The sequence below is a fragment of the Tasmannia lanceolata genome, unplaced genomic scaffold, assembly GCF_043159265.1.
Source record: "Tasmannia lanceolata isolate RefF3 unplaced genomic scaffold, GAP_Taslan_0.1 ptg000003l, whole genome shotgun sequence".
In the NCBI taxonomy this organism is placed as follows: domain Eukaryota; kingdom Viridiplantae; phylum Streptophyta; class Magnoliopsida; order Canellales; family Winteraceae; genus Tasmannia; species Tasmannia lanceolata.
The window spans coordinates 61,448,668-61,469,491 of NW_027518680.1; the positions used below are offsets into that span (position 1 = coordinate 61,448,668).

Sequence of the window (20,824 nt, forward strand, 5' to 3'; positions counted from 1 at the left end):
GAGCGTGCACCTAATGCAGAGGGAGTGAAAATATCTTCTCCCTTTTTAAAATCATAATAAAATTAGGGCGATAGGGGTCAGGTTTCCCGAGGCTTTAACCCTAACCAAACCTTAGCTGAAATCGAGTTGAACCAGCCGGTTTCGGGTTGAGCCCGGCCCAAGTTGCACCCCTACTCAAAACCATCATCCAAACACGTACAAGGGTATTTTCGTCATACGAAACACCCAGAACTCATGTCAATAAAGAAAGCCCACCAGAAGCCCACCAGCTACAACAACTCTACTTTGAAACTGTCAAAACAGCCATAATCCGAAAAAACAGAAAGAAAACAGATGAACAGACCGAAGAGAAACAGAAGACTTTTTTCTCTCCACTTTGCCAAAAAATCCCAGAATTCTCTACTCTTCCATGGCTCTTATGTATAATCCATCGTTTCTCCCCTCTACCATCTTCTTCTTCTTCCTATTCTCCTTCTCCTTTACTATTTCTTCTTCTTATTCTATTAATCAAAGACACCTTTTACAATCCAATCCTCCCCAGAACATTCAAACCTTCTTTCCTTCAGGCTCTTCCCCAGCCTTCTCCACATCTCCTCCTCCTCCCTCTATCTCCAACTTACCAGAACAAACTATTCCCAACTCTTCTCCACCACCCAAAAACTCCTCAAACAATAATGTCATCAAGGCCGTGGCCGCGACCGCAGCCACCACCATAGTTTTATCGGCTCTCTTCTTCTTCTTCCTCCAAAAGTACTTAACATCCCGCCGTCCCAAACCAACTGAAAACACTGTTAGAACTTCACATCAGGATGACTCGTCTGCAACTTCAATTGGTTTCAATCGTTTTGATGGAGCTCTCAAAGGCGTAATCGTGGATGAAAATGGCCTCGACGTGCTATATTGGCGAAAGCTTGAAGATGGTAATAGAAAGAGTGGGGTCTATAAGGAGATTTTGGATAGAACAAATGGAATTCCGCATTCGAAATCCAATAGAGTTCAGGAAATGCCATTGCTCTATTTGAAGTCTTCCAATTCATCTTCTCATCATGTTTCGCCAGAATTACCAGACCCAGATCACATTATCTCTATCAGAGAAGTTCCAAGTCCACCCCCTCCTCCACCACCAACTCCAAGTCCTCCGCCGGTTGCGACAAAGGCAATTCCTGCGGCGCCTCCCCCACCACCACCACCAGCTGGAGTGAAGAAAAATCCGGCCCCACCACCACCACCAATTGGAGTCAAGAAAAATTCGGCCCCACCACCACCACCTCCACCAATTGGAGTGAAGAAAAATCCGGCCCCACCGCCACCCCCACCACGGGCTGGTGGGTCTACTTCATCTTTAAAGCCACCAACTGCACCTTCATCATCATCGAAAGGAAAATCAATCGGCGGTAAGATTTCAGAGACTTTTGTTGAAGTATAAATGATTAGATAACACCAACTCTACCAGCTTAAGCTTTTCTAGTAACTGGTTGTTTCACATGGTATAGAGTTATTTCTTCGCGCTAGGTTCAAAACCCAACAACTCCTTGATATTAAAGAAGTGTAGTATAAATGATTAAAAGCTTAAGCTTTTGGATTAATTGGTTGTTTCACAACTTTATCAGAAGAGAACACGACGGAGAAGGGGGGTCAGGCGAAGCTAAAGCCATTGCACTGGGATAAGGTGACGGCCCAGGCAGAACATTCCATGGTGTGGGACAAGATCAACGGCGGATCATTCCGGTAATTCTCTTCTGCTTATCACCACCGTTCATCTGATGAAAGTACACTATCATTGAATATCAACTGTTTTTTTTTTTTTTTGTCTTTGGTTATATTCGACATTTTGGCATAATGAATCTGGACTGTCCATCTTGTGAGCCGCATCACCAATCAGCTGATTTTGGCCATCGGATCAATGAAATTTGGTCAGTGGGGCAGGAACCCTAATTACAGACTACAAGATGGATGGTCAAGACTGATGATCCAAAAGTTGACATGTCCAATACACGTATTGGAGATTAAGAGTAAGACTAGTCTCTAATTTTCTTTGACTGATTCGGCTTTTGTTGGAATTTGTCTTCTTTAGCAAAGGTTTCCTAGTTGGACAAGGAAATAGTCTTGTGTTACTATTGTGACAGAGTTTGGAATCCTAATTAAACTTTAGCGCCCGTTTCGATTGCAGGGGGGGGAATTCTTGGGAAAATTTCTTGTATCACTAATTTAGATGGAAATTAAAATTTTCAAGGGGGAGGTGGGGAGGGGATTTGATAGGCAATTTTGCAGGGGTGCTGGGTAAATCTCAAATGATGGCAAAGGACTCAACATCAAAATTTGAGATTGAGAAACTTGATGAAAAAAAATAGGTTAACTCTTTGATAGAGAAATAGACAAGAAAAACTTGGCTAAGACATTAAGGGGAAAGAATAGCAAGATGGAGAAGATGAGAAATGTCAAATGAGAGGGACATTGAGTCGAGGGCAGTTAACATAATTCACAGAGAAAGCAAGAAGTAAAAGATATCCTAGTTCAACAAGGCTTAGCTAAGACATTGATGGGAAAGAGTAGCAAGATGGAGAAATGTCAAATGAGAGGACATAGAGTCAAGGGCAGTTAACATAATTCAACAGTTTAGCAGACAATATTATCTTTAATGTTATGAAGAAAGAATCATCACCTAAATAATAAAGTAGGAGAAGTTTTACGTGTCGAAGAGCTTGACCAATAGGTTGCACAGGCTAAAGATGCAGGAAGGTGGGAATTTTTTAGAACACATGACATTGTCCAATGGGATTATGGATAACTCTACACAATTGATTAAAAGATAATGGATGAAGGCAAGACCTTGTTGATTTTTTTCACTTTTCTTCCTTATTCTCACGACAATTTAGTGACTACGCTATTGTTCGGGAAAGATATATTGAAATTGGAATGAGTCACAATGTTGCTCCTATCAAATGAGATTAAAAAGAAACCCAACATTGAGGCTAGTCAAGGTCATCGATTGATTGTTCGTGGGGAGAATCAAAGAGGTGGGTCGTTTGACAAGAGATCTGAAAAAGGTAGGTCTGGGTCCAATGTTGTAGGAAAGGGATGCAATATTATCATTGTAAGAAATTTGGCCAGTTAAGCATAATTTTCTAGAACGTGTTGACAAGTAATGATTTCAAAAATATTGTGATAGAATCAGTCAGAACAAGGTGGTTGGAGAAGTCCTCACAATCTCTACTGGTCAAAGCACTTTCCTCGTGATGAGAGGATATTTCACGACATTCTGTTCATGCATGGTGAGGGAATACTTAATTATGTTCTAAGAGAGAAATATAGGTCTACTGTCTTTGGGTGACGAGTCTACTTATAACATCACAGGAGTTCAGATGAAAAGATCAAAATTTGACAGAGGTTTGTACTTTGTGGTGTGGCATGTATCTTAAAGATTCAGAAGAATCTGATATCGCTTAGCAGATTGAACTCGAGGGATTGTAGGTACTCATCTGTAGGTGGAGACATAAAAATCACACGCAGTTTCATGAATCTGATGAAGGTAGAGAAATGTATCATATTATATTATCTTATAGTAAAGACAATGTGAGTAGTATTCTAATGATCTTAAAGGGTGAAAAAAAAGAATGTACATAAAATCACATGGCCTTACGTAGGATCTCTTTCGTGGTTAATGCAGAGAGAATAGTGATAGGTTTCCAGGGTGTAGACAATGATGAGAAGTTAGTTCCTGTGATGGAAGGGGACAGATCAAGATCCCTCTTCAAATTTGACTAGTTGAGTTGACTCAAGGGCATCATACATATGCATTGGCCATGTTTATAGAGTCCAGTAGAAACAGAGCCAAAATGATTCAATGGGGTATGTAGTTAATACTTCAGAAGGCCAATGGTGGTTTGCAGCAGAAACAAACAGGAAAAGACATGCAAATAGAAAATCTTCGATGGGGTAGTGACGCAAGCAAGGAGGAAATTGTTAGAATTTGTCTTGTTTCCCAAACTGTTATGTTACCTAGTGGTTGGGGAGATACCGAACACAGTTTCCTAGTTGGACTAAGAAATACTATGCGTGTTGGCATTGTGAGAGTTTTGAATCCTAGTTTATTTGGGAGTGTGCCTCACATCTAGAAATAGATATACTTGAGATGAGTGAAATATAAAATAAAATGATAAAGGGTAAAATTTCATGTGATTGACAATGGACCATGAGGGAGAGAGAGTAGGAGGCTTTTTATAGAAAGGGTTCTTTCACTGTATTGATTTGTAATCTTATTTCTTTTCTCTGTAGTGGAACATAAAGGTTCTCACTCCAAGGAAGTAGGTAAAATCTTGTGTGTGAATGTGTGTTAGTATCTTCATTATTTTCCATTGCTTTATGCATGATCGGACCAAATTTGGCCTGTCGGATTTTATATAGCTTTAAAGTTGTCATTGGAACAACAAGATCTCTTGCTCTAACTTCATTTTCTTCAATTTTTATTTAGTAGTAACAAAAAAACATTTTTCTCTTGTCTACATTTCTTTCTGGGATCTAATTCAGTATGAATTGCAACCTGAATAGCCATTTAGAGAGCAACTTAGACTCAGACACTATGCAGAAAATGCAAGTAGATTGAATTCCCAAACTCAGTAAGAGAAGAAAGAACTAATAAGAACAACATTCGTGCCGAAATTTTTGTCTATGATTATGATTTTATTTCGATTATCTAAAACTGATACTGATGCATTAGAGATTATTAGTGTTGAAGCAAAGTGATGAAGAACCACCATGAAATTGTACAATGTTACCGTTGTTACTGAATTCTCTTCTTTATTTCATAACAGGTTTGATGATGATCTTATGGAAGCTCTGTTTGGTTACGTCGCCACCAACAAGAAATCCACAGATGGAGACAACAAGAACTCATCAAATCCCGGTCATCCGAAGTCCAGCCACCCCCCAACACAAATCTGCCTACTCGACCCCCATAAGTCCCAAAACATAGCCATAGTACTGCGATCACTCACCATAACCCGTCAAGAGATCCTCGATGCACTCCTCAAAGGACAAGGCCTAAGCACTGACACACTAGAGAAGCTTACCAAAATTGCTCCCACCCAAGAAGAAGAAACCATGTTCCTCGAATTCTCCGGTGATCCCTCCAAACTTGCTGATGCCGAATCCTTCCTCTACCACCTCTTAAGGACTGTACCCTCCCCATTTAAGCGCCTAGACACTATGCTTTTCAAATCAACATATGACCCAGAAATCCTCCACCTCAAACAGTCATTGCAAACTCTCGAATCCGCTTGCAAGGAGCTAAGAACACGTGGGTTGTTCTTAAAACTTTTAGAAGCAGTCCTCAAAGCTGGCAACCGTATGAATGCGGGTACAGCGAGAGGAAACGCACAAGCATTCAACCTTGCCGCACTTCGTAAGCTCTCAGACGTGAAGAGCACTGATGGCAAAACATCACTACTCCATTTTGTTGTGGAAGAAGTCGTGAGGTCGGAAGGAAAACGTTGTGTGATCAACAAAAACCACACTCTCAGTAGGAGCAACAGCAAATCCAATTCCACTGTTGTTGTTGGAAAAGAAGAAAGAGAGAAGGAATATATAATGCTCGGATTGCCAGTGGTTGGAGGCCTCAGTGTTGAATTCTCCAATGTAAAGAAGGCGGCAACAATTGACTATGATGCTTTTGTGGGTGTTTGTTCCACCCTCACCAGACTAGTGAGTGGAATTCGTCAGTTCTTGGCAAGCCAAGATGCTGTCACAGGTAGGGAGTTTGTGAAGGAAATGAAAGGGTTCTTGGAAGAGGCAGAAGAGGAGCTCAAGGTAGTGAAAGAAGAAGAGATGAGGGTGATGGAGCTTGTAAAGAGAACATATGAATACTATCAGGCAGGGGCTTCTAAAGATAAAGGATCGAACCCACTACAAATTTTTCTTATTGTAAAAGATTTTCTGGGCATGGTGGACCAGGTTTGTGTAGACATAGCAAGAAATCAACAAAGGAAGAAACATTCAAAAGCAAACATTGGGGCACAGTCAACGACGTCACCGGTGAGATTCCCATACTTGCCGGCACATTTCATGTCGGATAAATCCAAGATTTCTTCCTCTTCTAGTGATTCAGAGAATGACTTCTGAAGAAGTCAAGGATTTTGCATGCTGTACATATATATGATGTGAGAAACAGAAGAAAATAATAGGAAGTGAACAGATAATTTATTACTTGACTGATTCTTTTAGTTAGTCCTCTGAGCCAAGATAATGTGTTACGAAAGAAGATATTCCTTGCAACAATTTGGTGCAATGTAGGTGCCTCATCTTGTGGACTCTCTATCTCCACCATGTTTCTACCCAATGTGTTCTTGAGATTATCCACATTGGGGATTAGGAAGCTTAATAATTTCATCTATTTCTTCAGTTTTCTTCCAAATATCAATTAAGCAATGTAGAATCTGAGAATACCGATTGGCATTCTGTACGGGTTGATCGACCCCAGGGGATTTATCCAAGACTCTAGATCTCGTTAATTCTGAGGACTCTGATATCGGAAGAATTGTACCTTTTTCCCAAGCCAAGTGCTCTTTCATTATATAATATATATTGTTCTGCTAAGCTTTTATCGACCAGCCAGGCATCAGTACAAAAGTGGGTTTTGTTGCCTTTGCAATCAAATGAAAAATCAATGGCTTAAACACATTTGTCCCATGTTCAAATACACCTTCAACCCAAAGATGTTTTAGGAATTTTGACCTCCAACATAATGGAATCCTAGATATTTAGAGGTGAACCCAATCCAACTGTAACTACAAAGAACTTACCTAACAAAAAGAAACAAGAAACTACAAAGAAATTTGATAAGGGTTCCAAAACTGTGGCAAAAGTAGCAAATCAGAGAGAGAGAGAGAGAGAGAGAGAGAGAGAGATGAAAGGGATAGAAGAGTTGCCCCCCATGGATTAAAATAAAATTGAATGATTTCTTCTCAAGTTGAAAATTTTGCCTTGTAGCCAATCAACTAATTTATTAATATGTGTGCCAAACACACTGCTACAGTATACAATTCATAAATCGATCCAATGCCAGTCCCATCTAACTAAGCCATAAAAAGTATCTTATTTTCGAACCACTCATAATAAATTATCTAAGCCATAAAAAGTATCTTATTTTCCAACCACCAATAAGGCCATAATAAATCTTAATAGGGCTGTTCACCATGGAATAGCAAGTCAGGGATTATTTTATCATTGAATAGACCTCATGATGTAGGACCAGGAAGAGAAAATAGAAGAATTAATTGAATTGAGAGCTTCTCCCCCATATTTCTTTCTTCCTCTCTTCTTCCACTTCTCATCTTCTATTCTTCCCTCTCTTCTCCTCTTCTTCCTCTACTTCTCCCTGAATTCTTCTCTTCTACTTCTAATCTTCTATTCTTCTTCTCTCCCCTTATTTTTCTATTTTCTCTTCCCGGTCGTACATCACCTCACCATGGGGCTGCTAACTGTGGGGATTGCAAGTCAATCTTTGTTCCTGAATAAAGATTACTAGAATAAAATTGGTGAGCCAGACCAGATAATTTCAAAATAAACTCATACAAGAATGATAGCCAATCCCAAGTACAGCATATCCAAGAATTTCTATCCCCATAGTGAAGAATAGCTCCAATTGAATACCCGAAGTTCAGTTACAAGGCAACAACCAGAACAGCACAAGCATATTGACCTCTTCCTTTTCTAGTCTTGAGATAATCTTTCAAGAACCTAAGATGATGTGAATAGGGGAGAATTTGGGTTTCACATGGTTTCACAAGGTTTCCTATTGCCATATTTTAAACAGGTAGTGAGGAACACGTCCCCCATAAGGTCAAGCCCAAACTGATAAGAACAAAATCTCTAATGGTTCCCACTATATATGAGGCACTGTCTAGCTCTAAGCAATCTAACTATCCAATCAAACAGATAGAAGAAAAAACGATGGAGTCACCCAGTCTCTCAAACAGTCATCCCAAGTGTATAGTTATGAGCAGAACAGAAAAGCACGTATAAGGTCAATGCAACATTAGAATTAAAAAATATATCGAGGGTTGATACCTTGGTACTCTGATGTAATGTTTCAAAACACGGATAAGGTCCAAAATGCAACCAAAGCAAGTCCCAGTACACTTGGCAAGTGCAAGTTTGGGTGCAATTTGTGTGTAAAATGGAATCTACAACAGCAAACTAACCATTACTAATATTTTCATTGATCACTAGATGTAAGCAGAAACAGATTTCGAGAAGTGAAACAATGTCAAACATTGAACAATCATATTAATGATTTGTTGACACGTAATAGCTGCTACAGAAGAGGGATTGGATGACCATACAAGTTTGTGTACAGAGGACATACAACAAAACCAAAGGCCATCATTTTCTTCATCAATTAGATAAGGAAAAGCAAAGAAAAAGAAAAAGAAAAAAGGATAATTCTTTGTTGTACATGCAGATATTGTTATTCATTGAGGGAAAGAGAAGGAGACAATTCTAGCTACTGGATTGTTCTTCAAGGTTTGTGCTTGTTTACTTGACCCACTTCAAGGTACCATGACTTCCACGCCTCCATGTAGTGAGAAAAAAGCTCGCTCAAAGCTGCCAATCAAACAAAGACAAATCATATCACACCATTATTTTTTCAATCCATTTTCACATTTTTTTATATATTTGCATTCCAAAACAATTAAAAGCTAAGAACAAAACAGTCACTGATTTCAATGAAAAACAGGAAGCAGAAGCATTCTTGTAAGTTCATCCCAACATTTAACTTTGAGAATAGAGATTAGGTGGAAGAACAATCGTTGTTTCCAGCTTCACAAAGCAAGCAAAGCTATGGTCAGTTTTGGGTTTGCTTACCAATTGCAAAATGAAAGTGTTACACACCCAAACTAAGCATCAGTCACAATAAAAAAAAATCATCAAGAAATATTCATATTTTATTTTTCACCACCAAAATATCACAATAAATTCACAAATTATTTGTTGTCCTAGTTTTGTTCAAAATTTTATATATTTTATTTTTTCAGTTTTTTTCTAATATAAACCCTCACCAGACCCTGCAATGGCGGGAGCCTCGTGCACTGGGCCGCCCTTTCTTTTCTTATATAAACCCAAAAGTAACAAGAAAATTTTTCTGAATATGGGCCATAGAACAGTAGGCACATACACAACACATGGTTGGTCCAAATCCTCTATTTATACCACCAAAAGTGGTGTGGTGATGTGTGACAAAGACTGAGAGTCTGAGACAACTTCATCGGAGCAATACTAGAAATGAGCACATTTGGAAATAAGGAGTCATTCAAAAAAAGAAAGAGGTAGAGTTCATCAAAGATGATCAGAAATGAGCTGATCCATTGAGTGGTTAAAGAAAGTTATCTAAAATTACCCTGGTTGTGATAATGAGGGCGGAAGGATGATGCCAAGGCTTCCCAATTCTGAACTCTTTTCACTCCCTTTTCTGTGTCCACTGCATCTAGCAAACTGACGGGATGAAAAGGGCCATAAACATAACCCTTGGAGCTTTGTCGTTGCTGTTGCTGCTGCTGACTTTGATTATGATCACTCTTGGCCTCGCATTTTGCTAGTGTTTTGGTGGGCTTCTCATCAACAAGAGAAATCACCTTACTCTTTTTTAATTCGGTATTGGTAAGATCTGTTCCAAACTCCCTTTTATTTGACTGCTTTGTATTTGGAGACTTAGCAGACTTTCCATTAATCCCCAACCATCTGAATGCTGGCTTCCTGGTCTCAGTTTCATGGGTCTGCAAATCATTTAAAAACAAAAGAATATTGAAAACAAAAGCATCCACTTTGTGCAGGAATCAATGTTGCAATGTAATTTTTGAGAGTTTTACCTTCTCAATAAGATTCATGGAGGACAACACGTTTGCAATGTCATATAGTCGTCTAACCTTAGCTGCAGAATTATCTTATAAAAAGAGGGTTAGTTACATAGTATGGTTGGGTGAGTGAAATGAGACGGGAAAAGGGAGATAGGAAGGTTTATTACTTCTCATTTGTAACGAGTTGTGGCAGTCACCAAGCAACAGCTTTGCTGCTCCATCGAGGGAGATAATATCCACCTGAAGAAATAAAATTACATGGGAGGAACTAATTAGGAGGCCAGAAACATGGAAATTAACACATTGAGGAAACTATAATAAGTTTTGAAACTAGATGACTAGGCCAAATTGGATTACATTTGTGCGGAGGAAGAGCTTGACAAAATTCCGTGTCAGAATGCCAAGCGATTTCTCTCTTCTGTTGTCTGTAACCACTAAAAACAAACATCAGCTGCAAATAAACTAATGCCCTGTTCGTAATCGATTGTCACCCCCCAATCCGATTATTGAACCAAAATTTCATTAATGTGGCAACCGATTGTTCGGAGATTGTCATAATCCCAAACGAATAGGGCCTAAAGGAATGCTAGTGGAGAAGAACATATAAGAGACACTTGTGGGTGATTAGACCAGCAAGGAGATAGCATAGCCTAAAAATCATACTTTTCAGAAATCTAGTTAAAGGAACTTTAGTGTGTATTGTTGCTAAATATCTTTCTTTCCCATTCACTTAGTGGCCATCAATTGGCTATTAGGATATAGTGTTCTAAAATCCTTTTCTTTCTTTTGTTTTTTTTTCTGTGGGTAAGCAGAAATATATTGGAGGAAAACAAGATGCAACAGTTGGGGACAAAGCGCCAATAAAATAGGAACAAGGAAAAACTCCTAAAAGATGAAATACATGAAATTAGACAAACCAGAATAGAGAGAATTCAGAATCATCTTCATCAAAATATCTATTAATTAGTGAATTCTGAGTCATCATCGTCCATATATCTACTGATTTCAGTGGGAGCATTTTATGATTTATCACCATGTATTCAAGTATCATGTAATGGATGCTCATGACACATGGTGTTAGTACATCAAGATGTCTTACCAATTATGGACTTGTTTTTCTCTTCTTCTTTTTTGCATTTATGATGCACAATTCGTGGGTCAATCAATCAGACCACTTATGTATTAAAATGTTCAGCAGTTTCATTTAAATGATGGAAGTGAATGAGAAACAGAGGTTTAATTAATCACTATTTTTTGTAACCTGTTATAATCTTGTTCATATTACTTTCAGATATTCTAAAATAAGACAGTAAAAATTTTACGATTTACAATCCAATATTCAAATGAATTTGATCCTCTAATAATTTATGATTTAATTCCAAATCCAATTGCCAAAACATTGGTCACATCTACAGTGAGAATACCATGTGAAAAATTCAAATCATACTCTGGTCACATGGGAGGGAAGGCACCTGACAAATTTGTTTTGAAAGATTTGTTTAAGGGCCACTGTAAACTTTCCTTGGAAGAGAAAAAACTCACAACCATGAGTGGTTGGGAGCTGTTGTATTGATATTGTAATACAATGTTTATAATCTTGGTAGTTTCCAAAAACGCTTTGCAAAAGAATCCTAAATGGAATAGATACAATAAATATGCTATAAAGCTATTTAGGAAATTAACTCTATTTAGAATACAAAGTTTAGAAACGTCTCTGTTAGCTTCTTTAGGAAACTGAGCCATGTGGGCAACCTGCATCCTATATCAATAGAAAACTAATCTATTTAGGAATAGATCCTAAAGAGACGATTATGTGAATCTCATAATACTCCCCCTCAAGTTGGAGCGTGGAGATCTTGAACACCCAACTTGGAAGTTGTTTTGCCCAGCAGGACCGGTGGCTACATCAACGGAAAATCTTCAGGTGGTTGGGAAACAAGCCAAGGTGGAGATACACGAACAGAGCAACTGAATCTAAAATCCACTTATCATGAGAAGTGTGATTACCTGAAGAGACTGTGAGAACGTCTCCAAATATCTTGATCTTCACCGCTCCAACTCCCGTAACGTCACAAGTAGACCCATCACCCAAGGACACTACACCCGCCCTTGTCTCCTGGAACGTATCAAAATATTCTCTTCTACAGCATACATGAAAGGAGCAACCTGAATCTAGACTCCACTTATCATGAGAAGTGTGATTACCAGAGGAGACTTTGAGAACGTCTCCAAACACTTCGCTCTGTTCATCCGTTACCGCCACCACAGTATTCACAACACCATTGTCCGTCTAGTCAGCTCTCTTCGGACAATCCCGCTTGATGTGGCCATATTCCTTGCAACGGTAACATTGCACACCCTTTCCGCCGACCCTGAATCTTGACCTGCCTTTATCAGACGACCTTCCTCTTTGATTCCCACCACGAACAACCAACCCATGCTCCTCACTTCCACCAAAAACAGGTTTCTTTCACATCACATTCGATAAGAGCGACGCCGTGACTTCAACTTTATTGTATCCTTACCACACAATAAAGTTGTCACCAGGTTGTCATACGAATCAGGAAGAGAAGTAAGACGCAAAAGGGCCTTGTCTTCTTCTTTCAACTTTTCGTCAACCTTGTAGAGTTGATCCACAAGCCCGTTGAACACCGTGATGTGTTCCAGAAGATCTCCGCCTTTCTGCATCTTTAGCTCGTACAATTGCTGCTTCAAATACAACCGGTTGGCCAAGCTTTTTGACATATAAAGCTTTTCCAACTTCTCCCATAATTTAGGCACATCTTCCTCTTCCATAACGTTAAACATAACGCTATCTGACAGACATAGTCGAATTGTGCTGAGCGCCTTCGACTCAATGTCTTCCCACTCGGCATCCATCATCTTCTCCGACTTGCCATCCTTTCCCTTCAAAGCCTTAGCCAAGCCCTGTTGAACTAGGATGTCCTCTACCCTCATATGACACAGGGTGAAACTGTCATTTCCGTCAAATCTGTCGATGTTGAACTGGGTAGAACTTGATTTTACCGCCATCTCAGATTACTCCTCACTTCATGGTGAACGAGAATCTTTCTACTCCCAAAGATCCAACCACAACACCCACGATCTCTCCACCCGACCTTGACGATCACTCCAACCTGAGCTCTGATATCACTTGTTGAGAAAATCCGTCGGGCAAAACAATCTTATCGTGCACAAATTAAACGGAAAAGAAAATAATACAAATCAAGCACAAGATGAACACCAAGATTTTACCTGGTTTGGCCAAGCTTACTCCACGGGCGAGAAACAAGATCTTCCACTATGGGAAAAACAAAATATACAAGGATTACAATGGATTTAACCCAAACCCAAAACCCGCAAACCTTTCCTTGCTTCTCTCAACCCAAGACCGTACAAGAGAACACCGAGAAGAAAACCGAAGAGAAACCCAAAGAGATCACCCAAGAGAAAAACTCTCTCTCTCTCTCTCTCTCTCTCTCTCTCTCTAGAGGTAGCCGACACACCTCTTGTTTTTCCTCACTAGAGAAAACCCTCTCTTGTATAGGTTTTATAGAAAACCCAAAAAAACTTCTAATTGGCTTCTTGCCTTTTGCCTTCCCATGCACGGTGGGAAATAAGGCAACTTTCCCAACAGAAGTAAATTGTGGAATTGATCACATCCGAGTGCCTTAGTGAAGATATCAAAAGGCTACAACTTAGAAGGAACATGGGTAGTGGATAGAACACCAGACTGAAGACGTTGTAGTAAAATGTGAAAATCGATGTCAATGTGTTTGGTGCGTTCATGAAAGACGGGATTAGCAGCAGTATGAAGAGCTTCTTGATTGTCAGAGTACAGCCGCATGAGAGACAAATGAGGGACACCAAGGTCTTGAAGAAGTGCTTTAAGCCATGCTAATTCGCAAGTGGTAGAGGCCGTGGGTCGGTATTCATCCTCAGCAAAAGATATGGAGACTGTTGGCTACTTATTTGATTTCCAAGATAGGGGGCTATCGCCAAGAAGTGTAAGATAACTCGTGATCGATCGTCGGGTGCTCAGACAAGCAGCCCAATCAGAATCAGAAAAGGCTGAAAGTTGTAATGAACATTTTACGAAAAAAGAAAATTCCTTTCCTGGACAAGATTTGAGATATCCAAGTATACGCACGGCAGCTTCCATGTAAAGTTTCCTTGAATTTTGCATGAATTGGCTGAGTATTGAAAGAAAATGTAATGTCAAGACATATGATGGTAAGATATGAGACGTCCAATTAGTCGACAGTAGGAAGCTGGATCTGCCAAAAGTTCTCCGGTATCCAAACTGAGGTGAATATTTTGTTCCATGGAAAAGGATACGGATTTAGCTCCAAGTAGACCAGCTTTAGAGAGAACATCCAAGGTGTATTTTTGTTGGTTGATGAAGATGCCCTCATTGTTGCGTACAACTTCAATGCCAAGATTTATTCCTAAATAGATTCGCAGAGCCTTCTCTTTAGGATTAATTACTAAATAGATTATTTTTCTAAACATAGAGCGGGTTTCCCACATGGCTTAGTTTCCTAAAGAAGCTAATAGAGACATTTCTAAACTATGTATTCCAAATAGAGTTAATTTTTTAAATAGCTTTATAGCATATTCATTGTATCTATTCCATTTAGGAATCTTTCCAAAACATTTTTGGAAGCTGTTAAGATTGTAAACATTGTATTATAATATCAATACAACAGCTCCCAACCACTCATGGTCGTGTGGAATTTTTTCTCTTCCAAAGAGTTTTCGTTGTATCAGAGCAATAGTTCATTGTGCCTCTTTTGTCTTCTTACATCGTTTTTAACATCGGCTGAAGTCTGATTTTCCGGTTTATCTTCTTACTCGTTCAGTCTTCCACCTGCGTCACTCCTATGACCGAAGATTCATCTGTCTCTAGTGTCAATCAACATCCTATCGCTACAGTTGAGAACATATCTGGTCTCACCAACATCATCATTGTTGGAACCTTTACAGCAATTGATCCATCATCACCGTATTATCCGCACCATTCCGATTATCCTGGTACAATCCTTCTCTCAAATCCTTTGAATGGTGATAGCTATCCTACTTGACATCGTGCAATGAGAATGGCACTCTATGCCAAAAATAAATGGGATTTGTGGATGGATCTTTTTACCCAATCCGAATTCGCCAGTCTCCGACGCCCAAGCTTGGGGAAGGTCCAACTTTATGGTTTTGTCATGGATCCTCATTGTTTTTAACCCGTACATAGGCAGACGGTGTGATCTGCGCCGACATTGCCAAATCCGTTTGGAAAGAAACCTAAATGGAATAAATACATTGAATATGCTATAAAGCTATTTAGGAAATTAACTCTATTTAGCATACAAAGTTAGAAACATCTTTGTTAGCTTCTTTAGGAAACTGAGTCATGTGGGAAACTTGCATCCTCCATCTTTAGAAAACTAATCTATTTAGGAATAAATCATAAAGAGAAGATTATGTGAATCTCGTAATAACCACTGCCCCAGTGGTAAGGATTGTTCAAAGGGTGAGTTTGTTCTGTGGCCTATACAAGATAGGGTTTACAGTATTGACAGTCCAGACTCTAGATTATCTTATAACATAGCCATAAGTACTCTGGTTATGCACAATGAATCCATCTTAGTTCATTACTGTATACCTGAACGCTTCTATAAAATAATAAAATGAAATTTAAAAATAAAATAAAACAAAATAAGATAAAATCCAATAGAAGGTTTTAAGAAACAAAATCTAGATAAACCGCTTATTACAAGGAATAAGCGCATCTTTTTTTTTCCAGGGAAGCAAACTAAAAAGATAAAAAAATAAATAAATTATATATTGAGAAAGCATACCAGCTTTGATATTTGAATTGGGACTTGGTTTGTCTTGTCTAGTTTCACCGCTTTGTTGGACCAATTTTTCTTCTTCTTCATCTTCCAAAACCTGAAACAGGCACAAACAATTTCACCAAAACTATACATAGAAAGAAAAAAAAAATTAAAGTCCAATAACAACACTACTGAAAAAAAAATGCAGATTACACCCTTTTAAAGCTACCTCCGAATCATCACACAATTTTACAGTAGTATTGCAGGAGCTTTCCCTTAGCGCCTCTTTCTACATGAACAAATTAGGACAAAAAATTAGGAAAAAAATTTCACACACAAACGAACAAATTAGTTGTAAAAAATGGATATAACTTAAAATTACCCTAAGTTCTTCTAAAGCATGAGGCATTCCTGTAAAACCTTTCCAAGAGTACTGATTTTTCGCCTTCCTCGCAAGAACCTAAAGGAATCAAAAGACTAAAACCTTTTCAAAATGACATAAAATAGAAAGAACAAAAAAAAAAAAAAAAAAAAAAAAACAGAGAGAGAGATCCAAAACAGAATTAGGTTAAAGAAGAATGAGAGACAAGATCTTACTCCTACACTTTCCAACACATTGACAATATCATAGATCCGTCGCCTCTCAACACCTGCAACCTCAAAAGAAGACCAAACCTGTTAGATTAGATCAGATCTAGTAAGATCTGACCGTTGGATCACCACTTATTAGATTTAACGAGACGTAGTTAGAGTAGATTAAGCTAATTTTTTAGAATTTAGATTAGGATTGTCATGTTTATCATCTGAGATTAGTGAAATCTACTTATTTTACAAAAAACAATCAGATCAGATCAATGGAATAAAATAGAAAAAAAAATCAAAAGAAGAAAGATACTAAAGATCTAGCAAGACCTAGTCGACTTGCGGCTTCATCCAATCCAACAGAATGAACATCGTCATGATTGTACAAGCTCAGGAAACTGCAAAATGTTTAACCTAAAATCAAATAGAGAGAGAGAGAGATCTGAAATAAAGAAGAAAAGCATAAGGACTAAACCCTAACATGTTTGTTAGAGATTTGTGAAATAAAGAAGAAATATTACTTGGAGCATAAGAGGCCTAGAGACTTTTGCTTTCTACTATATGTATGGTGTCTACTTCCTGATTCTTTAAAAGAAGAAGATTGAGACATTTTTTCTTCCTCTGTTTGATCTGTTTCTGATTCTTCTTTCTCTATCAAGAAAAGATGGATCTGAAAAAACAGAGAGAGAGAGAGAGAGAGAGAGAGAGAGAGAGAGAGAGAGAGAGAAGAAGAACAACCGTTACAAAAACTAGGGTTTTCTTCAGTTGGCGCGTTTCAAAATTTGAAAATTTTCGACTCGGCTCGGCTCCGAGCCTTTTTCAGCCACATGGAAGCATTTATCTTTCCATTTGTTTTTTAGATGGAGCACCACCTATACTGGGCCTATAGTGTGTCTTTACTCTTTATGAATTATGACTACTCATTTAGCCTAGACGGGGCTGTACCGAGTAAAAAAGAATGTGGGTATATATTATTTCTCTTTTATAAATTTTGATTTTAAGACGCCGCGGGAATTCAAACTGACGCGCGGGGCGTGGGAAGGTTGAAAACGTGAAAAAGAGATTCCATTTTCTGTACACGTGGCATAAATGATAGTATGATCTGGACCGTTGATCTGATTAGATCTAAAATAAACAGTTTTAGATGTAGAAGATTGGGCCCGCTAATCGAAAATAGATAATTTTGGTTATCGATTGGATCAACCAACGGTCCTGATCACATCTAGGATGCATATGTGGGGGCAGAAAGGAATGTAGATGGTGATTTGGTTTGCTAGTGTTGTGAGGCCACCAACATACTGTGTGATACCACATGGTCCTACTCCTACCCCCAAACAAAGATCTGATCCAATTGATCAAAGATTGCAATATGGACGACCAAGATCTTTCAGTTAATCCTCTCCTTACATAGGATGTGATCCCAAAGATTTTTCCCAGCATTTCCAAACTTCCAAACAGACTTTCACCCCAATGTTTTAAATTTCGGTTTCGATGGTAATTTCGGTCCTCATCGAAACTGAAATTTTAGCGGAAATCCCAAAATTTCAGCCGAATTCGGTAAAGGTGCTTGAAATGTCGTCTTTTTGTGCCAAAATTTCGGCTGAAATTATGAAAAGGAATAAAATATTAATATTTTATCAAAAATTTCACTGAAATTTGGTAAACTCTATTAGAGAATGAAATCAAATCAAGATCAAATATGAGATTAGAAGATTTGATTTGATTAGGCTATATTGGTTGGTTGGATTAGATTAGGCAAGTGAATTAGATTAGGATAGTGTATTTCCATAATTATCTTATTCTCTTGCTATGTTTATCATTTGAGTGTTCTATAAAAACACTTCTTGTGCTTAATGTAAATCATCCAAGATTAATATAATTTTCTATTATTTTACATGGTATCAGAGCTCTTGGATCCTCTGGCCTGATCACAAATCTGTGCACTCGTCCTCCGGCGGGTGGCCGATCGAGCCCGTCCGCCCGGCCACCATCTAATCCCCACTACCGCTCGATCTCTACTTCCCTCTTGCCTTATCATATGCGAAAAATGCATACTCCCATATTTGATATGCACACATCCTCTTGATAAAAGAAAAAAAAAAGAAAAAGAAAATCCTTCCAATGTCCCAATTTTTCTTTTTCAAAGTTTCGTATTTGCCGCAAGCCATTAATCGCCACCAATCTCTTCTTTGTTGCCCATTCTGGCATTTGTCCATGGTCCAACATTGGTCCATAAGGACCCATTTCTTGCCCATTTTCGCATTGGTATATAGTGACCAATTTCTTGCCCATTTCCGCATTGGTATATAGTGACCAATTTCTTGCCCATTCTGGCATTGGTCCATAGTGATTCTTTTCTTGCCAACTCTGGCATCGGTCCATAGTGACCCACCATTTCTTGCCCATTCCGACATCGGTCCATAGTGACCATTTTTCTTGCCCATTCCGGCATCGGTCAATTGTGACTCATTTCCAGAAGGTTTGGTATTCATAATCGACCTAAACATGACTCGCTCATTCAGGCTTGAGTCAAATCCAGTTCATTAAAGCTCTTCGCGGCTCTTCTTTCATGCGGCACATTTTTCAACAACATGCGACAATCATTTTTGACAATATCGGCAACATACATTGAACATACATCAACCGTGGCAGTGTGCATCAAATTTTTCTATTTCGTTTTTTGGGATATCTACTATAATCAAACGTATATCGATTTTCAATCCATATACGTTTGAGGGGGCATATTAGATAATGAAATCAAATCAAGATCAAATATGAGATTAGAAGATTTGATTTGATTAGGCTATATTGGTCGGTTGGATTAGACTAGGCAAGTGAATTGGATTAGGATAATGTCTTTCCATAATTATCTAATTCTCTTGCTATGTTTATCATTTGAGTTTTCTATAAAAACACTTCGTGTGCTTAATGTAAATCATCCAAGATTAATATAATTTTCTATTATTTTACAAACTCCGGCAATTTCGGTTTCGGAAAGTTTCGGTTTCAGTCCTCACCGAAATTTAAAACCTTGTTCCATCCCAATTAAGAAGGATTTTCTAGGGATACGTCATTTTTAAATTAGCCTCATTCATCAAATTAATTACGCACCGAAAAGCTCTCAATTGCAATAAAATTGTAAAATATTAAGCATGTTTGTTAACTTTGGTCAAAATGGGTGAATTTTTTATTTATTTATTTAGCAAAGCAAATTCCCAACATTTCTTTTTTACATTAAGGCTGTTTTTTCCAACTTAAAATGGACATTTTACGCCCATTTTAAAGGCTAAGATGGGTGTAAATTTTATTTTATACCTATTTTACGTCGAAAGAAACATATCCTAATTAACCAAAACAAGAGGAATGCTAGACTCACAGGAGCCCTTGCATAAAATAAGGGAAATGGCACCCTCATTGGTCAAAACTGCTTTATGGCAGTTATGACCGTGATTTTCTACTCATCCTAAATTGGTTTTGACCAATGAGGGCGACCTTTCCCTGTTTTCCTGCAAGGGCTCCTGTGAGTCTAGCATTCCCCCAAAACAAATGTGGTTATTATGAGAAAGATGGACCAAAAAATATAAGTTTTCATGAGTGAACTGTCTCCAAGGTTCACTAGATTATGTCTGATAGAAATCTTCCTCTTATAGGTAAGATTTTCTTGACTGGGGATGAGCTCTTGAACAAGATCAATTACAGTGTTTTAATCTATAAATTCTATATCCTGTTGCATTGCCAAGTATTCAAAATTAAATAAAAAAACAAGAACCCATGATTTCAAAATATGATCTTTGGGTGCAACATGCCTAAGATTCAGAATTTGAATAAAGAAAAGCAAACCACATACAATAAACTGTGTACCCACCCATAGTTTCCACCATTGTATTGACAAGAAAACCTCGAGTTTAATTAAAGTTTGCTCTTCACAGTGTGATTGTTGTGCGCACCGACACTACAATCAAATTGAAGTTGCGGCCAATTGGTTCAGGTTGGATTCCCTGGCTAAATTTGCTAAATTTAAACATGAAACTGATACACAAAATATAGAAGTTAATCGCTACAATACACATTTGGCATCCTTTCGAAGAACGTGGAATGAATCTTCAGAGTGATAGTTTAATCAACAAATCATTTGGGCTTCGCTCGATAAGCAAGGCAATAGCCTTAAACAGTATTTGCCCTGTTTTACAGTGTAGAAATCTCATAAAGTAGGATTTGACATAGATTACTTGCACATTTATAGATGATTGACACAACCAAAGCAGGTTAACCAGGTTTGAATTTACATGGCTTTACATGGAAAAGCATTGGTATGGGAAGTTACTACCTTCCACTCATGAGATTGACTAGAGCTTGGTTTTCATAGAAGGAGCCCACATCCCAATCTTCAGTTGAAGATGATAGTGTCATTAACGCGACCACTATGGACCTCATGCTTGGCCTAAGTTGGGGATTTTCTTGCGTGCAAGCCCTAGCAAGCTGGGCCATCTGCACCAGAAATAGCCACCACAATTAACATAATTAGATAAGTAACAAAAATAATAAGAGGAATGATAGAATGAA

General features: G+C 38.3%; 3 protein-coding genes across 5 annotated transcripts in view; 1 reads left to right on the top strand and 2 right to left on the bottom strand.

Moving 5' to 3' along the window:
• Positions 1-303: 303 nt before the first annotated feature.
• LOC143864014 (formin-like protein 8) lies at positions 304-6,558 on the top strand. The gene is made up of 3 exons (XM_077374835.1): positions 304-1,394; positions 1,611-1,728; positions 4,812-6,558. The coding sequence occupies exons 1-3, from the start codon at positions 410-412 to the stop codon at positions 6,115-6,117; spliced, it is 2,409 nt and encodes an 802-aa protein (XP_077230950.1). The 5' UTR covers positions 304-409; the 3' UTR covers positions 6,118-6,558.
• A 1,751-nt stretch (positions 6,559-8,309) lies between these two features.
• Positions 8,310-16,954, bottom strand: LOC143864022 (E2F transcription factor-like E2FE). Of its 3 annotated transcripts, none has more exons than XM_077374846.1 (11): positions 16,783-16,954; positions 16,592-16,659; positions 16,277-16,329; positions 16,062-16,139; positions 15,909-15,968; positions 15,704-15,794; positions 10,209-10,276; positions 10,019-10,091; positions 9,864-9,937; positions 9,395-9,770; positions 8,310-8,601 (listed from the first exon to the last, which is right to left on the bottom strand). In XM_077374846.1, the coding sequence occupies exons 1-11, from the start codon at positions 16,869-16,871 to the stop codon at positions 8,516-8,518; spliced, it is 1,116 nt and encodes a 371-aa protein (XP_077230961.1). In that variant the 5' UTR covers positions 16,872-16,954; the 3' UTR covers positions 8,310-8,515. The 3 variants fall into 3 exon arrangements, with proteins under 3 accessions (XP_077230961.1, XP_077230965.1, XP_077230957.1); XM_077374850.1 differs by having other exon boundaries at positions 9,864-9,925; positions 10,209-10,285; XM_077374842.1 differs by having other exon boundaries at positions 10,209-10,285.
• A 3,314-nt stretch (positions 16,955-20,268) lies between these two features.
• The window catches only part of CERK1 (chitin elicitor receptor kinase 1), a 29,524-nt gene continuing 28,968 nt past the window's right edge, over positions 20,269-20,824 (bottom strand). Inside the window, exon 12 of the mRNA XM_077368708.1 lies at positions 20,269-20,749. Within this exon, the coding sequence (XP_077224823.1) occupies positions 20,585-20,749 (165 nt within the window). The 3' untranslated portion in view covers positions 20,269-20,584. The remainder of the gene's footprint in view (positions 20,750-20,824) is intronic.